Source organism: Podarcis liolepis (genome assembly GCF_965112155.1).
Source record: "Podarcis liolepis genome assembly, chromosome: 5".
NCBI classification, from domain to species: Eukaryota; Metazoa; Chordata; class Lepidosauria; order Squamata; family Lacertidae; genus Podarcis; species Podarcis liolepis.
This window is the reverse complement of record NC_139556.1, coordinates 81,465,192-81,489,894: the sequence shown is the minus strand read 5'-3', so window position 1 is coordinate 81,489,894 and position 24,703 is coordinate 81,465,192. Positions and strand designations below refer to the sequence as shown.

General features: G+C 44.6%; 1 protein-coding gene across 2 annotated transcripts in view; it reads right to left on the bottom strand.

Annotated features, from left to right (window-relative positions):
• The window catches only part of LOC310707154 (vomeronasal type-2 receptor 1-like), a 32,453-nt gene extending 9,788 nt beyond the window's left edge, over window positions 1-22,665 (bottom strand). Inside the window, exons 1-4 of one of the 2 annotated variants that reach the window (XM_083503997.1) lie at window positions 22,501-22,665; window positions 19,128-19,422; window positions 8,656-8,947; window positions 4,789-5,661 (exon numbers count right to left, since the gene is read on the bottom strand). In XM_083503997.1, coding sequence (XP_083360123.1) covers window positions 4,789-5,661; window positions 8,656-8,947; window positions 19,128-19,390 — 1,428 coding nt within the window. In that variant the 5' untranslated portion in view covers window positions 19,391-19,422; window positions 22,501-22,665. Of the gene's footprint in view, window positions 1-4,788; window positions 5,662-8,655; window positions 8,948-10,031; window positions 10,172-19,127; window positions 19,423-22,500 lie in introns of those variants that run through there. The other variant, XM_083503998.1, reaches the window with a different exon arrangement.
• Window positions 22,666-24,703: the final 2,038 nt, after the last annotated feature.

Below are 24,703 nucleotides of genomic sequence, written 5' to 3'. Positions count from 1 at the left end.
CTGTTTTGAAAGGTTTAGGATAAAAGTGGGGAACCTGTGACCATCCCTCTCCCCACGCCCACCCCCCAAAAAGAAGAAGTTTCTGGACAATAGCTCCCATCATGCCTAGCCACAACCCTGCTCGCATGAACTGCTGGGAATTTCAGTAAATAAATACAAAAATCAGGAAGGTATCTGTTTTTCATCCCTGGCTTCGGGTCAGGTTATTGAAGTGCCCCACCCCACCCCATATGTGCACTGTGATGTCACACACTCTCAAAAGATCCTCTCTGTTCTTGGATATTTGCAGAACATTGACTAAATGTTTTCTGTCTGTATTTGGCTTCGAGACTATGTGAGTCAACTGTTTTTCAGGATGACCTGTCCTGCCAGAGCAGGGATGCACCAGCACATCCGCCTGGTTCTGTTGCTACTGTTGAACAGAAAGCTGGCATTTCCCCCCATTGCATCAAGTTTGTTGGCTATGTCCCTCTATAAATAGCTCGTTAACTATTTGCAACCTCAAGGATTAGCTACTGTGGTGGCACTCCACAGGAGCTGCTCTTGAAAATGCATTAGGAGATTAAGCTAGGGCAGGGCGGCACATGGTCCTGTATACCTGAAGGAGCGTCTCCACACCCATTGTTCAGCCCGGACACTGAGATCCAGCGCCGAGGGCCTTCTGGCAGTTTTCTCATTGCAAGAAGTGAGGTTACAGGGAACCAGGCAGAGGGCCTTCTCGGTAGTGGCACCCACCCTGTGGAACGCCCTCCCTTCAGATGTGAAGGAAATAAGCAGCTATCTTCTCTTTAAAAGACATCTGAAGGCAGCCCTGCTGGGAAGTTTTTAATATTTAACGCTGTATTGTTTTTAACACTTGATTGGAAGCCGCCCAGAGTGGCTGGGGAAACTCAGCCAGATGGGCGGGGTATAAATAATAAATTATTATATTATTATTATTGGTGGCCATTTCAGCACTGAGGTTCCTGTTTTAAACCTCCTCCATGGCCAAAGACTGACAGAAAGCACCTTTCCCCATATGGTAAGGTCATCTTTGAGAATCCTGATCCAGATTCCTTCCCTATGGGGCTTTTTCAGCGATTGCCCCAGCTTTTGGAAATGCCAAAGATGTGCTTTTGTGTCCTTCTGATCTGATTTTTTAGGCTCTTCTGTTTATAACAGGGCCTGCAAGACAGAGCCTTTGGCCAAGGCACAGTCTGACCCCCTCCTTTGGTAATCCTCACAGAACTCTAGCCCAATGGTTGCCATTAATTTGATTTTAAATTGATTTTAGAATGAATTGATTTTAGAATGCTGTGTTACTTTTATTGTTGTTAGGCGCTCTGAGCCCGGCTTCAGCTGGGGAGGGCAGGATATAAATAAATTATTATTATTATTATTATTATTATTATTATTGGACTTTCAATACACAGGCAAACTTAGGTGTTCTATCAAAGGATGTCGCCCCATTTGCAAAAGAAGTTTTGTTTGCAAAAGGGGGTTTCCCTTCCCTCTCCTTTCTCCATGCACCCCCTCCAATCTGCTCCAGAAGGTTCAGGCAAGCCCCAGAACAGATTTGGGAGGTGGAGGGAAGTGGTAGGGGAAACTTTTCTTTTTACCAGGTGCACCAGGTGGTGGGGGCTTAGGGGTCTTCAGGGCCCCCTCCCACTTTTCAAGGAGGGAGCTAGGCTCCCCCAAAATCCTGTGGTCCCACTCCTCTACCCCACTGATATTGCATGGGGGGGGGGAAGAGGCAGAATGTGGAGCCCAGCAGCCCTGCTCCACCTCCACCTTCCAGCTAATGTCACACAGGCAAGAGGAAGCTGAGCCCAGAGCCCAGCTCGTTGCTTTGCATTCCCCACCCAGCACACAAGCGCCAGCATCACAGTGGCAGGATGTCCCTGTGACCCAGGCTACTAGGTAGGGGCGGGACACATCACATGACCTGCCATGTGACATGCCCCCGCAATGGGGGGCAAGTCTTCGCCCTTGTTTGTTGCTGAGCCATTAAGTCATTGTGCAAATGGGACAGCTTCCTTGAATACAGTCCTTAATCTATGAAAGATGTCTTCTGTGTCCTAGGCAATATTACTCGCTTGCTTTCTGTGTTCTTATTAGTTTTGGTTTGCACAAACCTTTTAATGCCACCTCTTATCTTTGTAGAAATGTATGAGATTTATTAGTCGACAAATGCATGCAAAGGATTCTGGGGTCCGTTCTAAAGACCACACTTTGTTTTCATGGCAAATGGCTTTGTGCATTTGATTGTGTTTGTGTGTTTGTACAGTGGTACCTCAGGTTACAAACACCTCGGGTTACAAACACTTCGGGTTACAGACTCCGGAAGTAGTACCTCGGGTTAAGAACTTTACCTCAGGATGAGAACAAAAATTGTGCGGCAGCAGGAGGCCCCATTAGCTAAAGTGGTACCTCAGGTTAAGAACAGTTTCAGGTTAAGAACGGACCTCCAGAACGAATTAAGTTCGTAACCAGAGGTACCACTGTATGTATGTATGCATGTATGTATGTAGAGATGAGGGATATATTCAGTTCAGTTTACAATTAAAAGTGAACCTACCTAATTTGCACTTTCTGAAACAGAAACACAGCCCTCTTTTGAAATTTGCATTTCTATGAATTTCACAATGTAGTTCTCTGGCCAAGTAATATATGTACAAAAATGTATACTGTAGAGTACAGTGTGCATTAGAATGCTTCTCTTAAATTTACATTTGCAAAAATTGCTTTGCATAAATGTGTATATTAGGGGAAAGTCACACTAAAACGCTAGTGATTTTTCACAAGGACTTTAAAAAAATATACAGACTACTATGGAAATATGGAGAATGCAACAATTCTCTTTTGTCATGCAGAACATCTTATACAGAAGGTCTTGTACAGAAGATTTTGATTCTCCTGTATCCGCAACAGTTTTCTTTTGCCTGGCAGTGCACTATGGAGTGGACTGTTAAAGGTGCGTCAATTCTGTTGCCTCTCTGCTTGCTTGAAGGGGGGTCCAGATTTCAGGAAGGATGGGGCTTGCAATACCAGCTAAGAGAGTTTATTTATGCTTGAAGAACAGCAGCCTACTATATGAGGCACATGAGAACATCTATTCCTACAATAGCATTTGAGAGAAGTCACAGCCTATGAGTCCAATGTGGATTTAAGTGGAGGGATGCAAAATTCGGGATGCAGGTGGCGCTGTGAGTTAAACCACAGAGCCTAGGACTTGCCGATCAGAAGGTCGGCGGTTCAAATCCCCATGACGGGGTGAGCTCCTGTTGCTCAGTCCCTGCTCCTGCCAACCTAGCAGTTCGAAAGCATGAAGTGCAAGTAGATAAATAGGTACCGCTCCGGTGGGAAGGTAAACGGCGTTTCCATGCGCTGCTCTGGTTCACCAGAAGCAGCTTAGTCATGCTGGCCACATGACCCGGAAGCTGTACGCCGGCTCCCTCGGCCAATAAAGCGAGATGAGCGCCGCAACCCCAGAGTTGGTCACGACTGGACCTAATGGTCAGGGGTCCCTTTACCTTTACCTTTACCTTTACCTTTATGCAAAATTCAGTGAGATTTCTCATGCGACATGTGTCCATTGGTTTCCTGGTGCTAGAATGTCTGTGTCATCAACAACTGCTTTTTGTGAATGGCTACACTTAATAATGCTGCCTGCATTTTTCTGCCTTTATTTCCTTCCGATCTGTAACTCAGGATAATACTGACTAAGTGGACTGTAGTCTACAAAAGCTTATGCTATAATAATTTAATGTTCTACAAGAGTTTTCATTGTTTTAACCGCAGCAAGTCCAAAGGCATACATCAATTTATTCAAACAGTAGCTGTCAGCGGATCAACTTTGGAAAACATTTTGGGGGGGCGGTGAATTGTAAGGTTCCCCCAAAGAGAATGGGGGTCAAAAGAGGGGAGCATTATATTGGTAAGAGGACCCAAAAGAATGTTATACATTTATATTATCTTAGCAAAACTTACAACAGTGGTGGACATGTGGGAATGTGGCTCAGTTCTGGGAGAAAATATTTGTCCAAATAAAAGCAATTACTGGGCAAAATGTCTCTAAATGTCCAGGGCTGGGTCTCCTCAATCTTTTCAAGAGAGACAATATTAACTTACAGTCTAAACCTTTAATCAGTTATCTTCTACTAGAAGCCAGGCTCATAATAATGAGATACCAGAAGAATTTAAAGGGGTGTTTCATGGACAAATTGGTAAAACAAAGTATGGCGAATAGCACTTGTGGGAAAATTAAACAATAAAATAAAATTTGCGCAAGGCCTGAAGCATGAATACTACAGTGGTACCTCGGGTTAAGAACTTAATTCATTCTGGAGGTCCGTTCTTAACCTGAAACTGTTCTTAACCTGAAGCACCACTTTAGCTAATGGGGCCTCCCGCTGCCGCTGCCCAATTTCTGTTCTCATCCTGAAGCAAAGTTCTTAACCCGAGGTACTATTTCTGGGTTAGCGGAGTCTGTAACCTGAAGCGTCTGTAACCTGAAGCATCTGTAACCTGAGGTACCACTGTACTTGGGGATTGAATGACACAGCTTTATTATGTATATGGCTAAAAACATATACATAAATGCCCCTACATTATAAAAAATTTTGGTTAACTTAAACTGTTTATCGGCTTCTGTATAAATTGTAGTCTGGGAATAATAACTTATGTTATTTGATTGTTCTTTTTTATGTATTGCTTAAACACCAGCTTCTGGGTTAGGATGAATTATGTTATTATGTATATGTATGTTGTTGTTATATGTCTGAAATAAATTAATAAATTGGTGCCTACCTGCCAGGGCTCAAACTCATCTATCTTGGTACAGTCAGGGCCGGATACAAATGGTCCATTTCCTGGTTCACAGGTGCGTAATTGCTCAAGGCCATAAGCAACAGCATATACAGCCTTGTAGACATTATAAGTTATCCTAAGTTCTGAAACATCCAGGTAGGTATTGTTAAGTTCTGCAAGATTCTCCTTTCCTGTGCACAAAACATCCGAAGCAAAATTGACTCTGTTCTCATGGCCAGTTACATTTTTTCTGTTGTCTGTATTATACGATATGTTGGCATTCGGCCAAGTGCAGTTGAATGCAGACTGCCAAAATTCAATTGCCATGTCATCCTCAGGATCTTCACCTGGACGTACGTCGAGAAGAAATTCTTTGAGGCCTGGTATGTCACCCTTTCGTACACCAAAACCAATAGCCCCACCAAGGAGGGGAAAATATTCAGGCCTAGCGATTAAGGCTGATGTGACCCATGCTTCACTTGCTATCCAGGTTTTACTACTGATGTTGCTAACCATCATCTCTTCCAGTAAAGGATGGAAGTCAATATCAGATGAGTAGACCACAATTACCGTAGCAGTGCTGTTTTTTATAGTTTCGACAACTTTTTTTAGCTTTTCCCTGGAGTAAATTTTGGGGATTGTTTCTGAGAAAGCAATACAGGTATAGGTGTTCTCCACTTTTTCTTTAAAAGCTTTGACGCCGTATTTGCCATAATCATCGTCAGCTGCTATTGTGCCTATCCATCTCCAGCCAAAATGGTGAACTAAGTCTGCCATTCCCTTAGACTGTACAGCGTCGCTTGGAATAGTGCGAAGATAGGTAGGGAACTGGTACTTATCAGTGAGAAGTAAAGAAGAGGAGGCGTAGCCAACCTAAAAGAAAAAGAGAGAAAAACAAGCAAGGTTGAGGCAAATGTTGCTGTCCCGTGCGCTACTGTTTTCTCTCAGCCGTTTGCTACTACTGGACATCTCTGTTGACTGAGAGCAATGGAGGCTAACAGGAGGGACTACAGTTCATTAGTAGAATGTGATTTGCATGCAAGACATGTCAAGTGCAGTTCATGTCATCTCCAGTTCAAAGGACATCAGATAGCAGATTATGGGAAATACCTCTGCCTTAGACCCTGGAGTATCATTGCCAGTCAGAGTAGACAACACTGATCTAAATGGACAAATAGGGTTCTCTTCCTATCACCAAGTGGCTACGGACCAGGAACTGAAGGAGCAGCAGAAAGGTCAGTAAGAGGCGGGCAGGGGTAAGGGAAACTAACATACATGTATTATCCAAGTCTAGGAGGGCACTGGGAAGACAGACTGCTTGAGCCAAAGAAGGGCCAAAGAAACAGCAGGGTGATGGGAAATAATCCCACACTTCAAGTGGCTGGTTCTTGTTGAAACGAAGGAGTATGGACAGAAGAAGACTGATTTTGCTAGGATCTGTCAGGATGCCATCTAGCTTCCTTTAGACAGACACTTTGATTCAGATCCTTGCCTGTAATCGACGCTGCCTCCAGAATTATCTTAACCAGGTCCTACTTCCAAAAGTTGGCCTTGTCCCTCCTTATGAGATTTTTCACCAGTGCTCCAACCTGACTTTGATCCCTGAAACTAATATTTTCTAACTTTATGTTCACAATTACAGACGACAGGGGAACTCCTGGTACGGGGGGTGGTAATAGCTTTGATGCACAGGAAACTGAGGTGGTGCTATATAAACCTTCTAAAGGGCAAGAAACTACAAGAAGGGAAGCAGCTCAAGGGAATGACTCATGGTTTCAATTGTCCCAATACTAATGCACAGAGTATGGGAAACAAGCAAGAAGAATTTTAATCTTAATACAGGATGGCAAATCTGACTTAACAGACATTACTAAAACCTGGTAGGATGAGACTCATGATTTTTAATGTAGAAATTGAGGGGTATAACCTGTTCAAAAGGAATAGACAAAACAGGAAGCGAGGAGGAGTATTATATTTAAAGGATGTGTCCATTTATGAAGAGATCCATGACCTGGAGCTTGGAAAGCAGATTGAGAGTATATGGGCAAAAATTGTAGGAGAGATAAACAACAGTGAATTTACTGTGGGTGTCTGATACAGGCCTCCAAGCCAGAGTGAAGACTTGGATGATGCCTTCCTACGACAGACTACCAAATCTTCAAAAGGAGAGATATACTATTTATGGGAGACTTCAACTACTCCAATATCTATTGAAACAAACTCTGCCAAGAATGTAAGGTCCAACAAATTACTCCATTGCCTCACTGACAATTTCATTTCCCAGAAAGTGGAAGGAGCAACAAGAGGATCATCTATCTTGGGTCTAGTTCTCACCAACAGGGAGGAACTGATCGACAAAGTGAAAGTATTGGGAACCTTGGGAGGAAGTGATCATGTCCTCCTGAGTTTCATTGTACACAGGCAAGGGAAAGATGAGTGCAGTCACACATGCACTCTAGACTTTAAGAAGACTGATTTCAAAAAGCTTAAGGAAATACTGGGTGAGATTCCATGGTCAGAAATACTCAAAGAGAGGGGAGTCCAAGATGGATGGGATTTTCTTAAACTTTCTACTGAAGGCACAAATACAGATGGTTCCAACAAGAAATTGACGTGGGAGGCATCTAAAGAAACCAATGTGGCTGCAAAAAGAGCTTACAGATGAGCTGAGATTTAAGAAGGGCATGTATAAGAAATTCAAAAAAAGAGGAAAATGTGAAGGAAAATGATACAACAGTTGCAGGAAGGTCAAGTGGACCACAGCTCAGGCCTGCAAAAGAGATTTTTCCACAAAACAGTTCATAATAGCAAAGCAAATTAGAACTCAAAAGAAGAAAGCATTACTTGTACTCTTTTGTAGAGGGATGAGACTTGCTCCTCTGTACTTGTTTGTTTAGTAGTCATGATTTTTGTAACTCAAGCTCAGAATGTACCTGCTCATATTTCATAGTATTTGTATGGACTTTGCTCAGGATGTCGAATTGCAAAAATCTGCCACCCCATTCCATGCAGAATGCATTGTGGAGACTGTTGCCACATGGGTTGAGAACTGACCAACCCATTCACCCTCAAGCCAAGGTTCAGCCATGGGCAATTTAGAGAAATGGACCAATGAGCTAGAATGGAAGGCAAGGTAAAGAAGCTGGAGAAGCAGGACTCGCTGGCAGTTCTAATACATTGCTATTTCCCATATAACACCTTTCAAAACTTCCAGAGAGAGGGAATGTGGTTTATTCTGGAGAATAAAGACTCCATTCCTGGCTCTGCTGCCCATGTTTTCTGTATATGAAGGATTGGGAGATTGTGGCCTTCCAGATGTTGTTGGACTCAAACTCCCAACATCCCTTACCATCAACCATGCTTACTGTGGCTGAAGGGTATTGCAATCCTGGAAAGCCATAATTTCCCCTTCCCTACAACATGTCCTTCTGATGTAAGAAGAGGACCTTCTGTTGGTTTTTTACAGTAAACATTATAGTGGCGGGAAAGAACAGTTTTCACCCTGAGGGCCACATTTCCTTCTGCACAACCTTCCAGGGGCCACATGTTGGACAGGGCCACAGGCCACAGTCAGTAGAGCAACAAATACAATTTTTACCTTGGTACAATAGGCTAGTTTCTACACACTCACACATCCCTCTCTGTCCTCCATCAGACAAGCAAGAAGCATGACCAGAGTTCAAGGACACAGTCCAGCCAGGCAGAAACACGCAAGGAAGGTAAGAAGCAAAGCTAGTGGTGGGTGTGGCCTGGGACAGGGGGTGTGGCCTGGAGAGAGTCCCAAGTGCCAGATATAGAGGCCTAGAGGGAGGCATTCAGTCCCTGGGCCTGAGGTTCTGCACCCCTGCTTTCCAGGATTCCTGATACCTGAGGGAAATAGTAAAGCCCGAGGATTCTTGAGGATGCAATGGAAAGAGTCGATCCACCAGCTCCAACGACTGCTGCTAGAGGAGCACCGGTGCTGCATCGGAACACAGGGGTTGTTTCATTCTGCCCAGTGAGGAAAGCCAAGGAGTTCTCAACCGTCTTGGACATTGTATAGCATGTGTCGTAGATCTGGTAACCCAGCTTGATGCCTGGCAGAATATCCTCATCCTTGTTTATGACGTTTATGGCGTGTATCATGGCTTTGACCCAGCGGTAACCCCGGAAATTAAACCTGCAAAGAAGAAGAATATGAAGGCATGCAGGACTTTCTCTAAAAGAAAAGAAAAATACTAAAAGGAAAGCTGCATCCTCCACATTCACCACAGGTTGTTCATACTGGCAAGTACTGCGGTAGAAGAAGCAACCTCCACAAATGGGACCAGAATGGGGTGAGGCGGAAGAAGGCTCCCCCCAAGTAATTGCCCACTCCCATTGCTGAACCCCATGCTTACTTCAAGGATAGGCACTTTCTGCATACAAATTGTAGCAAATCACTGAATCATGAGCTCCAGGGATGGGGAACTATGGCCTTCAGGATGTTGTTGAACTACAACACCCAACATCTCAGGCCATTGGCCAAGCTGGCGAGGGCTAATAGGTGTTGGAGTCCATCCCTGCTATGCTGGCACTTAAAACCAGGCTGAAATCCTAAGGATCCTTACTTGGAAGTTCACTTCATCAAAATCAAGACGACTCATTTAAGAGAAAGTATCTTTCTAGAGGGACACGGGTGGCGCTGTGGTCTAAACCACAGAGCCTAGGGCTTGCCGATCAGAAGGTCGGCAGTTTGAATCCCTGCAACTGAGTGAGCTCCCGTTGCTGTGTCCCAACTCCTGCCAACCTAGCAGTTCAAAAGCATGTCAAAGTGCAAGTAGATAAATAGGTACTACTCTGGCGGGAAGGTAAACGGCGTTTGTGTGTGCTGGTTCGCCAGAAGCAGCTTAGTCAGGCTGGCCACATGACCGCTGTCTGCGGACAAACGTCGGTTCCCTCAAGCAGTAAAGCGAGATGAGCACCACAACCCCAGAGTCGTCTGCGACTGGACTTAACGGTCAGGGGTCCCTTTACCTTTTATATTTATAGAATAGGAGCATTAATGTGAAATACAGTACACTGATTTCTCTACTCCATAAATCAAATCAACTAAACCCAATCAGCTAAACTTCATTTAACCAAATGATAGTCCTATTTCTCAGCATGCAGCAAAGTAAGCCAGGACTATTGCTCCATGTTGCAGAAGTGTGCTGAGGCAAGGCTTTAACCATTGACACCTTGCTCATGCATAGTTCTAACCACTACATTACACCAGCTCTCACCTGCATCTTTAAGTTTCTTTATGCTGGTGCATAGAGTCTATGCCATAGACACACTGCATCTTTAAAGCCTATTCAAAGCCTGTTCTTTCTCTCAAAGAATTCTGGGCCCTGTAGTTTAAACCCACCCCAGTTACAATTCCCTAAACCTTAACAAACTACAGTTACCAGAATTCTTTGAGAGAAAGAATGTGCTCTGAATGTGCTTTAAAGGTATAGTGCAATTCTTCTCAAATTTGGGCGGGGGCTGCACTGTCTCCTTGGTTCCATAAATTCATCCGCAGTGCCCCCCTAGCCTATAAAAAGCATTATTCTAAATAGCAGTTTGCACGACCCCCTAAGGAAGATAATAATATAATAATATTCCAACAATAGGTAAAGGGTAAAGGGACCCCTGACCATTAGGTCCAGTCGTGGCCGACTCTGGAGTTGCGGCGCTCATCTCGCTTTACTGGCCGAGGGAGCCGGCGTACAGCTTCTGGGTCATGTGGCCAGTATGACTAAGCCGCTTCTGGCAAACCAGAGCAGCACACGGAAACACCGTTTACCTTCCCGCCGGAGCGGTACCTATTTACCTACTTGCACTTTGACGTGCTTTCAAACTGCTAGGTTGGCAAGAGCAGGGACCAAGCAACGGGAGCTCACCCCGTCGCGGGGATTCGAACTGCTGACCTTCTGATCGGCAAGTCCTAGGCTCTGTGGTTTAACCCACAGTGCATATTTATTCCAATGAAAAGTATTGAGTTTAATTAATTCAACAACATTGATGAACTTGGTCCAGCAATACCAGCTTTTCAAAATCTGGTAGTCAGCCCTCTTTGGGAACCGCTGATATAAGCACATACATTGCCCTAATGTAAAAGAGAAGAAACAGGCAGAGTTTTCCATTTGATTAGCTCCACCCTCAACTGCATGTGCTTTTACTTCCTGTGCCGGATGGGCTTTTGCTTGAACCCTCTGCAAGCTTATAAAGGATGGTTTCTGTTTTTTGTAGGTGGATGTATTAGTTCTAGTTTTTGAAATAGTATGACTTGTTCAGGGCCAAGAGTAAACAACAACAAAACATTTCCTTTATCACCCTCCTATTCTCTAGATTGACATCAGGGAAAATATAACGCTTCCATTATGCTCCAGGCCTTGCGTTAAGAGGCTTTCAGGCTGTAATAGAGGGAAGGGATTGTTCGAGTTTTTGTATGAGAATGTACAACACAGTTCTCATACACCAGAGTCACATTCACACCATAAATCTGTAGAGAAACAGTCAAGGCTTCCACAAAAGGATCCTGGGAGCTGAAATTTGTTAAGGGTGCTGAGAGTGGTTATGAGATCCCCATTCACCTCAAAGAGCTGCAATTCCCAGAGCTCCCTGGGAAGAGGGATTGATTGTTACACCACTCTGGGAATGTGGCCTAAAGGGGTGTAGGAGATCATCCAGATCCATTTTACCTCCCTATTTCATTTACAGAACCAAAGAATTTGAATGCCTCGCAAGATGAAAAACTCGCTAGACGAAAGCGTTTTGCGGTTTTTGAGCTGCTTCGCAAGACGAATTTCCCTATGGGCTTGCTTCGCAAGACGGAAACGTCTTGCGTTTTTTGCAAGTTTGTTTCCTTTTCCTTAACACCGTTAATACAGTTGCGACTTGACTTCGAGGAGCAACTCATAGAACGCGGTGTGGTAGCCTTTTTTGAGGTTTTTGGCAATTTTTGAAGCTTTTCCAAAACTTTTCCGACACCGTGCTTCGCAAGACGAAAAATTCGCTAGACGGAAAAAATCACGGAACGAATTAATTTCGTCTTGCGAGGCACCACTGTAACAGCAAGAACATTTATTGAACTAACAGAATGGGACCACAGGGCAAAGCAACTGTTGATATACATTTCTGGAGGCCTGGGCCACTCCCACTCACAATGTGATTGGCTGTCTAAACTGCCAAGCTGTGAATCATAACTAAGAGTTTAAGGGCCAATGGGAGAGGCCCAAATCCTGAAATATTCTGTGACTGGATATCATGTATTGAATCAGAACACAGGGGTTCAGAATCGTTAGTCCAGACTCAAGTTCAGGCAAACACAGACTACTGAGTAAATAACAGAATTGTAGAGTAGGAAGGGACCACGAGGGTCATCTAGGCCAACCCCTTGCAATGCCGGAATCTTTTGCCCTACATGGGGCTTGACCCCATGATCTTGAGATTAAGAGTCTCGTGCTCTACCAACTGATCTCCATGTAATCTTGGAATACCAATACTTTGAGATGTAGAATGTCTTGCCAAGTGAGATGTGTCAGGTCTAGAGGAGAAATTCAGTTTTGTATTTTAATGTGAACCTATCTAATTTGCAATTCCCAAAATATTATGTGTACTGAAACACAGCTATCCTGTGTTTCACACCTTGCTAAATTTTGCGGTGTGGTATGCCAACAAAACAGTAGGTATGAAAATGCATGTTTTAGGAGGATCCATGCATAAAAATAAGGGACACGGGTGGCGCTGTGGGTTAAACCACAGAGCCTAGGACTTGCTGATCAGAAGGTCGGTGGTTCAAATCCCCGCAATGGGGTGAGCTCCCGTTGTTCAGTCCCTGCTCCTGCCCACCTAGCAGTTTGAAAGCACGTCAAAGTGCAAGTAGATAAATAGGTACCGCTCTGGCGGGAAGGTAAACGGCATTTCCGTATGCTGCTCTGGTTCACCAGAAGTGGCTTAGTCATGTTGGCCACATGACCCGGAAGCTGTACACCCTCAGCCGATAAAGCAAGATGAGCGCCGCAACCCCACAGTCAGACATGACTGGACCTAATGGTCAGGGGTCCCTTTACCTTTACTGTGCATAAAAATGCGTATGTTAGTAGAAATGTATTATATTGACAGGATCTGGCAAATATATGTATAGTAGGCAGAACTGCATGCAAAATTAGGAGAAATTAGGAGAACCTGGGACTTTCTGAAAGCAAAGCAGATCCTCTGCCACTGATCTATGGCCCTTCCCTGCAGCCCCCCAAAAAATTATTGGAAGGAAACAAGGAGTGGATTTTTATGTGAAAGGAGTTTGTGTTTGATTCTAGGTACGACTATCACAAATTCCTGAGCTTGAGTATGAATAAGTTCACCTGACTGAAACACTGTTTCTACCTGGTTCTGGCAGGTGGACCTTAGAATGCTAGCAAAAAAAATCCAACATAGAGTAGTATGACCCACTGAAAGAAATGACCATGTCCAAGATAGGTCTACTCTGACTAAAACATAGCCAAATACCATCCATAGATCCCATAGGGCTGATGTCTCCCTTTCTGTGCCTGTGCTAAGACTTCCATAATACAGTGGTACCTCGGGTTACATATGCTTCAGGTTACATACGCTTCAGGTTACAGACTCCACTAACCCAGAAATAGTACTTCGGGTTAAGAACTTTGATTCACGATGAGAACAGAAATTGTGCTCCGGCGGTGCAGCGGCAGCAGGAGGCCCCATTAGCTAAAGTGGTGCTTCAGGTTAAGAACAGTTTCAGGTTAAGAACAAACCTCCAGAATGAATTAGTAAGTACTTAACCCGAGGTACCACTGTAGTACTGTTTAAATACCTTCTACCTATTGTTTAGCAGCTAAAGAATTCCCAGAAGAGAGCAAGAAGCAAACCTACGACTCTCTTCCAGTTTACACAGCAGTTGGTAGAAGGGTCAGCTGTATCCCTGCTTTGTATTCAGAGTGCATACCCCACGATCTGGCAATGCGTGGTATAACTCCCAGTGAGATGGCTGCGATTCCTAACAATCATTGATGCCAGATACTTTATTGTTACAGAAACCACAATGAATTCTTTTGTCACTTGCCAGCATTCACCCTGGACCAATAATAACGAGAGAGAGAGAGAGAGAGAGAGAGAGAGAGAGAGAGAGAGAGAGAAATACTTTCCCCAATTAAGTCTCCAAGGATTGGTGGAAAGTGGCTTGCCAGCCTCAGAAAAGAAAAACATTTATTGGATTAATTGTATCACTTACAGTAAGTACTTATACACTCTTGTTTTGGTTATTTTCCCTCTTTCTTTTCACATTTCCTTTCTTTCACATTATTTTTTCACTGAAAACATATTATTTATGTTTTCCCTGAAAACACGTTTTTTTTGTGTGTGTGTATGTTAACTATAGAGCAGGTGGGAGAATGTAGCATTGCCTGTACAACTCCCCTGCCAATATCTTCTCTCACATGCACTGCAGATATTGAGATACACACCCACCCACCAATTCACTCCCCACAAAGGGCACGTGAAGTTTTAAAGCTTCCCTTAAGCCTTTAATATTTTTAATGTCACCGTTTTTCTTGTAACTATTTTTCAGTGCCGTATCTCTACATTCTAATCCATTCCCTCATGGAACTAATCAGTGATTACAATTAATTAAATGAGCTTTATTTGAAACAGCTGCTCAGAAATCCATTGGCACCAGGAGGGCTGGGCTGGTGTGGAAACTCAGTTTGCAAAGCTAAGCAAATGCTGGTTACTAAAATGTCCACATTTTTGCAGGAACTCCTTCCTCCAGTACCAGCCATTATGGTGGTGGGGTAAAGAAGAAATTCAATTTAAGCCAAACAAATTCGTACTTTCCGAAACAATATTCATACCAAAACGCAACTATTATTCAAAATTCACACTTCCCCGAATTTTGCAGTGCAGTTCTCCAGTAAAGGCCTGTATAGGAGTAACATTTGAGAACAGCATGCAAAAAAATACATTACAGAGGGAAAATTGTGGTGCAAAAATCTGCATATGAAAAAAGAGATAGAGACAGAACCCAGGGTTGTGGATTCGAGCCCCATGTTGGGCAAAAGAGGGAGTTGAACTAGATGACCCTCATGGTTCCTTTCTAACTCTACAATTCAACGAATCTACAGTGGTACCTGGGTTTAAGAACAGTCCAGTTTAAGAATGATTTGGTTTACAAACTGCACAAAACCGGAAATAGTATCTTGGTTTGAGAACTTTACCTCAGTCTAAGAATGGAATCCAAATGGTGGAAGGGCACCAGCAGCAGGAGGCCTCATTAGGGAAACCATGCCTCAGTTTAAGAACGGTTTCAGTTTAAGAATGGACTTCCGGAATGGATTAAGTTCGTAAACCGAAGTACCACTGTATAGTTCTATGGCACTGAGAAAGAACTGAGAAGCAAGAGCCAGAGCAAACAAAAATGCTACCCCCTGGCTGTTCTTTATAACTTCCATCACTTACCGTATTTTTTGCTCTATAAGACTCACTTTTTCCCTCCTAAAAAAGTAAGGGGAAATGTGTGTGCGTCTTATGGAGTGAATGCAGGCTGCGCAGCTATCCCAGAAGCCAGAACAGCAAGAGGGATCACTGCTTTTGCTATGCAGTGGTCCCTCTTGCTGTTCTGACTTCTGGGATTCAGAATATTTTTTTTCTTGGTTTCCTCCTCCAAAAACTAGGTGTGTCTTGTAGTCTGGTGTGTCTTATAGAGCGAAAAATACGGTCATTTATTTTGTATGGCTTGCTTGGGCTGCATTTGATCCTAATGCTGGATTGGTGCACCAGTTTTGCTGTTCACTGAAAGTTAAAGCTCTAAATAGCCTTGGATCCTAGGGCATTATGAATTGTCTTTAACACCTCTGTGATTAAGTCCCTCTTCTGACTAGAGCAGGGGTCAGCAACCTTTTTCAGCTGTGGGCCAGTCCACTGTCCCTCAGACCATGTGGGGGGCCGGACTATATCGGGGGGGATGAACGAATTCCTATGCCCCACAAATAACCCAGAGATGCATTTTAAATAAAATAACACATTCCACTCATGTAAAAACACGCTGATTCCCAGACAGTCCGTGGGCCGGATTGAGAAGGCAATTGGGCCACATCCGGCCCCCAGGCCTTAGGTTGTCTGCCCCTGGATTAGAGGATAGTAGGGCAACTTTTTCCAGGTAAGTGATGCTAGCAGATTGTGCTTGTAAGAAATGAGTTAATATCTGATTGCCCTTTTTGCCACAAGCAGAAGAAAAAAACAACACCAAACTTGGTTAAGAGACAGCATTATCCATTACACATAATTATAGAACCTCATGGCAATAAATAAATACAGTTCATATTATAGATAAATGTGATGGATAGGTAAATGTGTGGGGGGGTTATTGTTTTGTTTTTGTTTTAACTACAGTGGTACCTTGGTTCTTGAACGGCTTAGTTGTCAAAGAAATCGGCTCCCAAACGCTGCAAACCCAGAAGTATGTGTTCCGGTTTGCAAACGTTTTTTGGAAGCCGAACGTCTGACACGACTTCTGCTTGAGTGCAGAAAATTCCTGCAGCCAACTGGAAGCCGCGCCTTAGTTTTCGAACTGTTTCGGGAGTGGGACGGACTCCCGAAATGAATTAGGTTTGAGAACCAAGATGTTTGTTGTTTAGTTGTTTAGTCGTGTCCGACTCCTCGTTACCACTGAATTTATTTTGTGCTTTTATTTTGTGCTTTTATCTTGTGAACTGCCCTCAGATCTTCGGATGAAGGGTAGTATGTAAATTTAAACACCAACAGCAGCAGCAGCAGCTATAGCCCTCTGCTGTTTCGTTGCTACAGATTCAGACTGGGAGATTACACATATACAAAGTGCATATATATTACATTACATCTACTACATATTTTTAAAAGTTTGTTTTGTTTGCTACGCATTTGCATGCCTCTTAAGTTATCATAACCAGATTTGTTTTTCAGATCAAGGAGCTGGTTCTCATCTATGTTTGGATACATTTGGTTGCCATTTTGAATCAAGATGGCTGACAGAACCTATCAAAACAGTACCAATTTGAACCAATGTTTTAAAAAACCACATTGGTGGGGGGTTGGGGCAGGCGTTCCTAGAATTCCCAAGCAACGCCATGCACAGGGCTGTTAGCATATAATAACAGACAGAATGAAATCTGAATGAGATGGGAAAACGCTGATGTGGCAGAATGGATGGTAGACTCCCTGCCAATTAGAAATCATCAGGGAGAAAGTTTCCATTCCAGCTTTCCCTACACTGTCTCAGTGCTCTATTTGGCATATAGAAACCATTTTGTCATATAAGCATGACATAAATGAATGAATAAATGAATGAACAATTTGCATGGAGTTCTTTAAGGTTGGGGAGGGCCATTCCAAAATGCCTATTTTTCTCCACCAGCAGACTCAAGTGGTATAATCCTTTCTACCCACTCAGCACTGTACCTCCTCATTCCACTCCAGGGACAGACTCCAGCTAAATGAATTCATTGTCAGGGACTGGCTGGACAAGGAGGAGTGGTGGGAGGCCCCAGCCAGGGACCCCCAAGGGAAATCCCAGAGGAGGAAGGCTCAGAACCCAGGGATTGGTGGTGAGACACTGAGGAGAGGTCAGAGGGAGGGGATTGGGAGAGGGTGCTAGATACCAAAGGGCAACAGTGACAAGAATTGCACATGACACACGGCATGTGATGCTTGTGTGACATCACACACATCCGCCACATGCCAGTCCCCCTCAATCTTGGGGGACAACACGGCGCCTCAGCCTACCATGGAGGAAGCTTCTCCTAATGTCCAGACAGAATCTGCTTTCTTGTTAGTTCTATATCCTCTGGAGAATGCTTGCTGCACCATCTGATATCCCTGCTGCTATGTGAAGACATGGTCACTCTTGCAGCAGTAATAATAATAATAATACCAATTTGAGGACCCTCCGGCACGTAAGAAGAAGAGATGGCTGGACCAGACTAGTGGCCCATCTAATCTAGTTTCCTGTTCCCACAGTGGCCAACCAGATGCCTGTGGGAATTCTGCAAGCAGGATCTGAGCACACGAGCACAACAGCATGCTCTCCTTCAGAGGGTCAGGATGACCCCCAGAACAGTGCACAAGGAAGGAGAGGGGTGATTGCTTCATCAGGCAAGCATAAATGTTTGCGCTAATGGAGCCATATCCTTAGTGCTATGGCAAATCCAACCCAGCAATTTTTATTTAACGATAACCCTCATCCCAGGAAGCATGAGAGAAGCATTGCTGCTTATGGTGTGAACCCTCACTCCACTGTAGGCTCTGTCCTCAACAGTGATGGCTCAATGCTTTGGCGGTCAAGATGCCCTCAATGGGCTCTGCTCCATGAGTTCAGCCCACCTCTCTCCTGTCCCCAGAGGGCAAGACTAAAAGCAAATGGGTAGAAACTGCAGGGAAGCAAGTTATGGCAAAACAACATCCTAATGGAGAGAGGTGTTTGACAGCGGAGCAGTCTCCCTCGGGAGGTGGTGGGCTCTGCTTCGCTGGTATTTACCGAAGCAAAGGATGGGTGGCCACCCCTTTGGTATGCTGCCAACCAAGCAGGAAAACCACTTCAGATAAACTGCCTCCTGACGCTTGGCCTTTGCTCGTAGTTTATAACTTCAAAATGCCTTCCGTATCTGATTAGGAGCATGGGCTGCTGTTTTGCAATGAGTCAGCTCAATGAGTCTAGCACTGGGTTTCCCAAACTTGGGTCTCCAGCTGTCTGTGGACTACCATTCCCATCATCCATGACCACTGGTCCTGCTAGCTAGGGATGATCGGAGTTGTAGTCCAAAAACACCCAAGTTTGGGAAACCCTGATCTAGAAGCAGCTCTCCAGGTTTTCAGGCAGGAAATCTCTCCTAGCCCTCCCTGGAGATGACTGGGGATTGAACCTGGAACCTTCTGCATGCAAAACAAGATGCTCTACCTCAGAGGTGACGGCAGGACAAAAGAAGCAAATGCCTACACACCTGAGCATCGATACCTATATTATATATCCCCTTTCGGCCTCTGATGCACTTATTGTCTGCCCCCAGCTTAGCATATTGAGAAAGCCTTTGTCCAGCTCTCACCATGAATAACAACACACACACCCTTGCCTTGCCACAGTTGTTTTTTCAAGCAAGGGAAATGCTGCCACTCCATAGCAGAGCATCTATTTCATGTGGTCCCAGCTTCCATCCCCAGCATCTCCCAGCTAGGGCTGGGAGAAAATCCCTTTGTGGAACCTTACAGAGTTCCTGCCAGTCAACTCTGAGCTTGATGGACCGACGCTTCTGACTCTGTATACGGCAAAAACTCTCTGGAGGACTAGAGAAGAGGAGGAAGCAGCTTACCCCTCACATTTTGGCGAATTGGGTGGCGTGCTGGTGGGATCTTCTTCCAGGATGGTCCTGAAATGCATAGGGAACATCCCTCCGATTACGTGCATGGCATCCTCCGCGTTCACGTAGCCGCGCAGATCAAACTTCCCAAGCAGCCGGCACTCTTCTTCTCCCTCCCCCCCAGCTGTGTCGCCTTCCTCGCCTCGGGTGGGCTCAAACACGTACAAGGCCTGCATCAGCAGCCCTGTGAGCAGCCAGAACTTTGCACGGGCCATTTTAACTCTGAGCTGCTGGAAGGAAATAATTGCTGCTTCCAAAAAAAAGAGCAGAGGGTTTTTATGAGGCTCTCGCGTGTTGACTGTTCGCCAGCCTATGAAGGAGAACGACTGCTCCCATGAGGATCCACACAGGCGGATTCTCTTTGCTGCGACAGCTGCCAAGGCACAACCTCGTCTACGAAGTACTGGAAGGATAGGAAAGGTTGTTGTGGTTTTTATTACTATTATTTTTCAAAGAACTGCTCCTTCCCCCACTAATAAAAATGGAGTGACCCACATCTTTTCATGCATTTCCCTTCTCTCGTTCTGATGCCATTATTTCCCATCTTTTGCTTAAATCTTTAGCGCAGCTGCTTGCATACAAGGATAAATAAACAACGATGGTTTAAGAATCATTGCTGGATCAGACATGGAGGACACTTAGGCCACATTCACGCCACAGTTTTAAAGCACTATGGTGCCACTTTAAACAGTCATGGCTTCCCGCAAACATTCCTGGGGGAAAGTCTGGGAACCACAACGCTTGTCCATGGCAACAGATACCATAACACATTAGGGCATGGGTAGGCAAACTGAGGTCCGCAGGCCAAATCAGGCCTAATAGCCTTCTGGATCCGGCCCACGGATGGTCCGGAATCACCGTGTGGATCGCCAGCACGCACGTTCTTTCCCTCTCCTTCACACGTCAGTGGCGGCGGTGTCTCCTCCCTCCTTCTGGCTTCTCCCCGCCCTGCCTACAGGAGGAAGGGGACTGGGCCTTGTTGGTGCCAGCAGCAGCAGCACTCAAGCAGCCGCCATTTTAAGCAGCCCCTCTCCGGAGCCCTTTCGCGCACCGCTCATCGTCCCACCGCCAGCCCCTGCTGTTCGCAAGACACAGGCAAGCAACCACTGGGGCTCATGGTGCTGTTGCATCATTCCCCTCCCCCCCAAAATACATAGTCCAGCCCCCAACAAGGTCTGAGGGACAGTGGACCGGCCCCCTGCTGAAAAAGTTTGCTGACCCCTGCATTAGGGTATGAAGGTGCCACAAGTCACTTTGCTGCAACAGATCAACACAACTTATCCATTTTAAAATCCCCAATGGGAGGCTCTTTCCAAGCCTAAGTGCTGCACGTGTGCAGAAGCAAGGCAGGCAGATCATGGGCCAGATGTGAACATCCAGTAAGCCACATCTGGCCTCTTGACTGACATTCCCCCTCCCCCCTTTTAAAGCAGCAGCTTTCAGTCATTCGCTCCCCAGGGAGTCTTTTCCAAGTCAACACCTTTACTGAGGGACCCCAGCATGCTGGAGGTGCATTTTAGAGAAATCCGGGGGTATGCTCTTAGGCCCTGTCTCTTTGTCTATGCAGGTGACAGGGGCTTCAACCAAATTAAAGTGAGTTGTGACGAAGGCCCCATCTGCACTGCACATTTAAAGCAGTATTGCAGTGCTTTCAACATTCTCGTGGCTTCCCCCAAAGAATCCTGGGAACTGTGGTTTATTAAAGGTGCAGAGAGATGCTAGGACACCCTTTTCCTTACACGGCTACAATTCCCAGAGTTCCCTGGGAAAGGGGATTGATTGTTAAATTCACTCTGGGAACTTTTGCTCTCTGTAATGCAACAACCATCTTGGCTGAATCTCTACTGTAGGCTTAGAACACTGAAAATATGCAACCTACCAATACTTCTTGGCAAAAATGTGGTGGTTATACCAGAACACAGAACAGCCACCCTGGATTTTGGTACACGTATTGCACACTTTCCAAATGCTCCGTTGAATAGTGCTGGGTCTCATGTTGTCATCAAATGATTCATCACTCAATGTGGACTTGGCTGCTCTTTGATCCTGCCGTTCACCTTTTGTTGGAACTCTGGCTTACCAATTGAATATTACATTGTCCGCTTATGTGCTAAGTACTTTAGCAAGATTTTGATATGGGTAAATAATATATCCCATGGGTAGGCAAACTAAGGCCCGGGGGCCAGATCCAGCCCAATCACCTTCTCAATCTGGCTGCAGACTGCCCGGGAATCAGCATGTTTTACATGAGTAGAATGTGCCCTTTTATTTAAAATGCATCTCTGGGTTATTTGTGGGGCATAGGAATTTGTTCATTCCCTCCCCCAAAATATAGTCCGGCCCCCCACAAGGTCTGAGGGACAGTGGACCGGCCCCCTGCTGAAAAGGTTTGCTGACGCCTGATATATCCCTATATGTCAAGGAACGCTGGGGTACATGGTGGGAGAAATGAAAGCTGTGAAGGGGGGGGACATGATTGAGTTTTTTAAAATTACATGTGGAGAAAATGAACGGAGAGGAGGTTTTACCTCACTTGCGTAACCAGAGTTTTAGGGAACCAGGGTTATCTGATGAAGCTGAATAGAAGATCCAGGGCAGGCAAGGTGAAAGACTTCTTTACACAGCACAGGGTGTAGTGATGGCTACCCAACTTAGTCTTTAAAGGGGGATTAGGCAAATAAATTCATGGAATATAAATCCACCAACACTGGGAGAGGGCTATTGCCCTCATCTTCTGCCTAGACGTTGGCCATGGTTAGGAACAAGATGCTACAGCAGATGGGCCTTTGGTCTGATTCAGCAGGACTTTTCTTACCCTCTTATGACCTTATCATACCATGACTACTGGAAGCCAGTGTGGCAAAATGGTCAGAGTGTTGGACTAAGACCTGGGAGACCAGGCTTTGAATCCCCACTCAGCCATGAAGTTCCCTGGGTGCCTTTGAGGCCGTCACTATCTCCTAGCCTAACCTACCTCACAGGCTGAAATGAGAGGATGAAATGAGGAGGAGAACCAAATACACCACCTTGAGATCCTTGGAAGATGGAATATAAATGTAATAAATAAATACTGTGAGGAGTGGGATTTGGTCTCAAGAGTACTTAGGCACTGGGCTGAAGGGGTTGGATGATGACCAGAGATATCTACATTTAAATTGCTTCTGGCTGGCAATGAATAAGTCGCTTCCTTCTTGTCTGACCTACCCAACCAGGTTGTTGTGAGGAGAACATAGTATAACACTGTGTGCTGTCCTAAGATCCTCTGGGGCGATGTTTGCTAAAAGCCAATATAAACACCTCACGACTTGTCACTACTTGTCTTTACCTGGTAGCAACAGAAAACACCTGAACCCCAGAAGGTTACGAAATCCAAAATGGGCACCAGGGGAACAGATCCAGTGAAGGCAGAAGTCTTGTTTTCTTTTCTTTTTTCCTCTGCAGTTATGATTCTAAGGGAAAGGTTAATATTCAGGGAGATGTGAGAGTCTAGCTGTGAATTTGACAGGCCCCCATTGTATCTCCTTCCTACTCCTCTTTCCTTTTTCCTTCCTCTACCTATTTAAATCTTGTAATTATGTAATTAGGATGTTTGGAAGAAGAGAAAAGCAGAGTTGTGAAATCAAAAGGCTGGAGGCAGAAGTGGTGGTTACAATTTTTTTTATTAACCCCCCCCCCCCGAAAACATCATTCTTCTGTAAAACAATTATTTTTAATATGTACCTATTTGTTCAGTTAGCAGACTGCAAAAAACCCCAGAGCTGCCATAGTGTAACCAGGGAGTGGGTGGGTGGAAATTTACCTCAGAAGCAGCCTGAACAACCAAGAAATCTTTAATAAAAATACATTTTTAAAAAACCAGGGTTGCAAAGTGGGTATTGCAGGTCAGCTATATTATATTTTCATAATCATGTATTGTACAGCCTTTCCTTCTAGGAGCTCAAGGCAACATATTTAGTGCTCTTTCCTGTGACATTTAATCAGCACAAACACCTTGCAAGGCAGATTAGGCCCAATGTCAACAACAATGTCAACAAGAGTACTGTATCTCACGCTGATAATATGCTGGTTATTAAAAAATTAAAGGATGCAATGTTTAGAAATACATGTTTTAAAGGCAGCAGATAAAAAGCTGGAACATCAACTTCTTCCATGTCTTACTAGAGCTATGACAGCACAGCACAGCACTGCAGAATCTCCTAAGTGCTCTGTGACCTTTTTATCTGAGCTGGTTCCTGAGACAAGGTGAATTGGCTGATGACTGAGTGCAAATGGGAGATTCAGGGGGCCACCAGGTGGCGCATTGGAAGATGGCCGACAATAACATCTCTCCGACCCATACGAGGTAATTAAGAGGCTGCTATGGGAAGTATGCAGCATTCCCGCCCCCCTCCCAAGGAGATGGGGGGACTGCCTTGCCAGCGGTGTCCATAACACACCCCCGGATTCGAAAGAAGGGGGTGTCGGTCACTTGGCACAAGCCCTCGATGTGGTCGGCACTTCCTGACACTGTCTCCAATCAGTGCGTGCTGGTTCGCTTTAGCTCGAAGATATAATTGGAAACATATAATTGGAAAGAAGCTAAAGCACATACATCAAGCAAAGTTCGGGAGATAAGACTGCTGATTAATGGATCTCTGTGACCAGAGCGACGGATGGGACAAATAAATCAAGTGATGAACCACCATTAAGAGACTGGTATGTTTGGAGTGAAACAGAAGGGGAGTGGAGGAAAAAACTTTTCTTTTCTTTGCCTTATGTGAATATTAATAACCCTCCACCCCAGAAAGAAGATCGTTGCATTTTATTAATCACAAGCAGGAATTCAAGAACCGTGTGGAGTGGATTATAGATTGAAGAGATGACTGGTAAACAACGGAGAACGGAGGAAAATTTTATGACGCAGCTTTAAATGGCGTCTCGCTAAGACAGGCTTGTCTAAGAAAGACGGGGGGAGGAGGATCAGGACTATCGGAATGTGAATGATGATTGGAATGTGATCTTAACCTGACAGAGCCCTCCTGATATACTTGGCAAGCCTGAGAAAATCAAAGGACAGACCGAAGATAAAAATTTTATGGAAGTGTGGAATAGCTGTCCCTAAGTGATATGATCTTTGGAGAGTGTAAAACCCACACAGAGGATGTCTTGTTTCCAACCCGCTTGTGAAGATTATCAGAGATCGCAAAGAAAGGAATATATGATAACAACAAGAAGATGAAGAAAGTAATAAAGAGACTATCTGGAAAGAACTGGATAGAACTGTTTAATTAAAGCAGCAATATAAGTGATGCTTGGACCCCCGTTCGGAGCTTGATGTATGGGTACCCCCAACAAAATTTAAAAATCTGGCTGTATAATTTGGAACTAATGTGATTTGGAAATAATGTGATTTGATTGGCCTGTTAATAAAAATTATTTTTTTAAAAAAAGCAAGCAAATGGGAGATTCAAACTTTGTTAAGTAGACCTCAACTGAACTTTGATGGATTTTTTTTTTTTTTTACATATTTTCATCTTCCCTGAACCTCC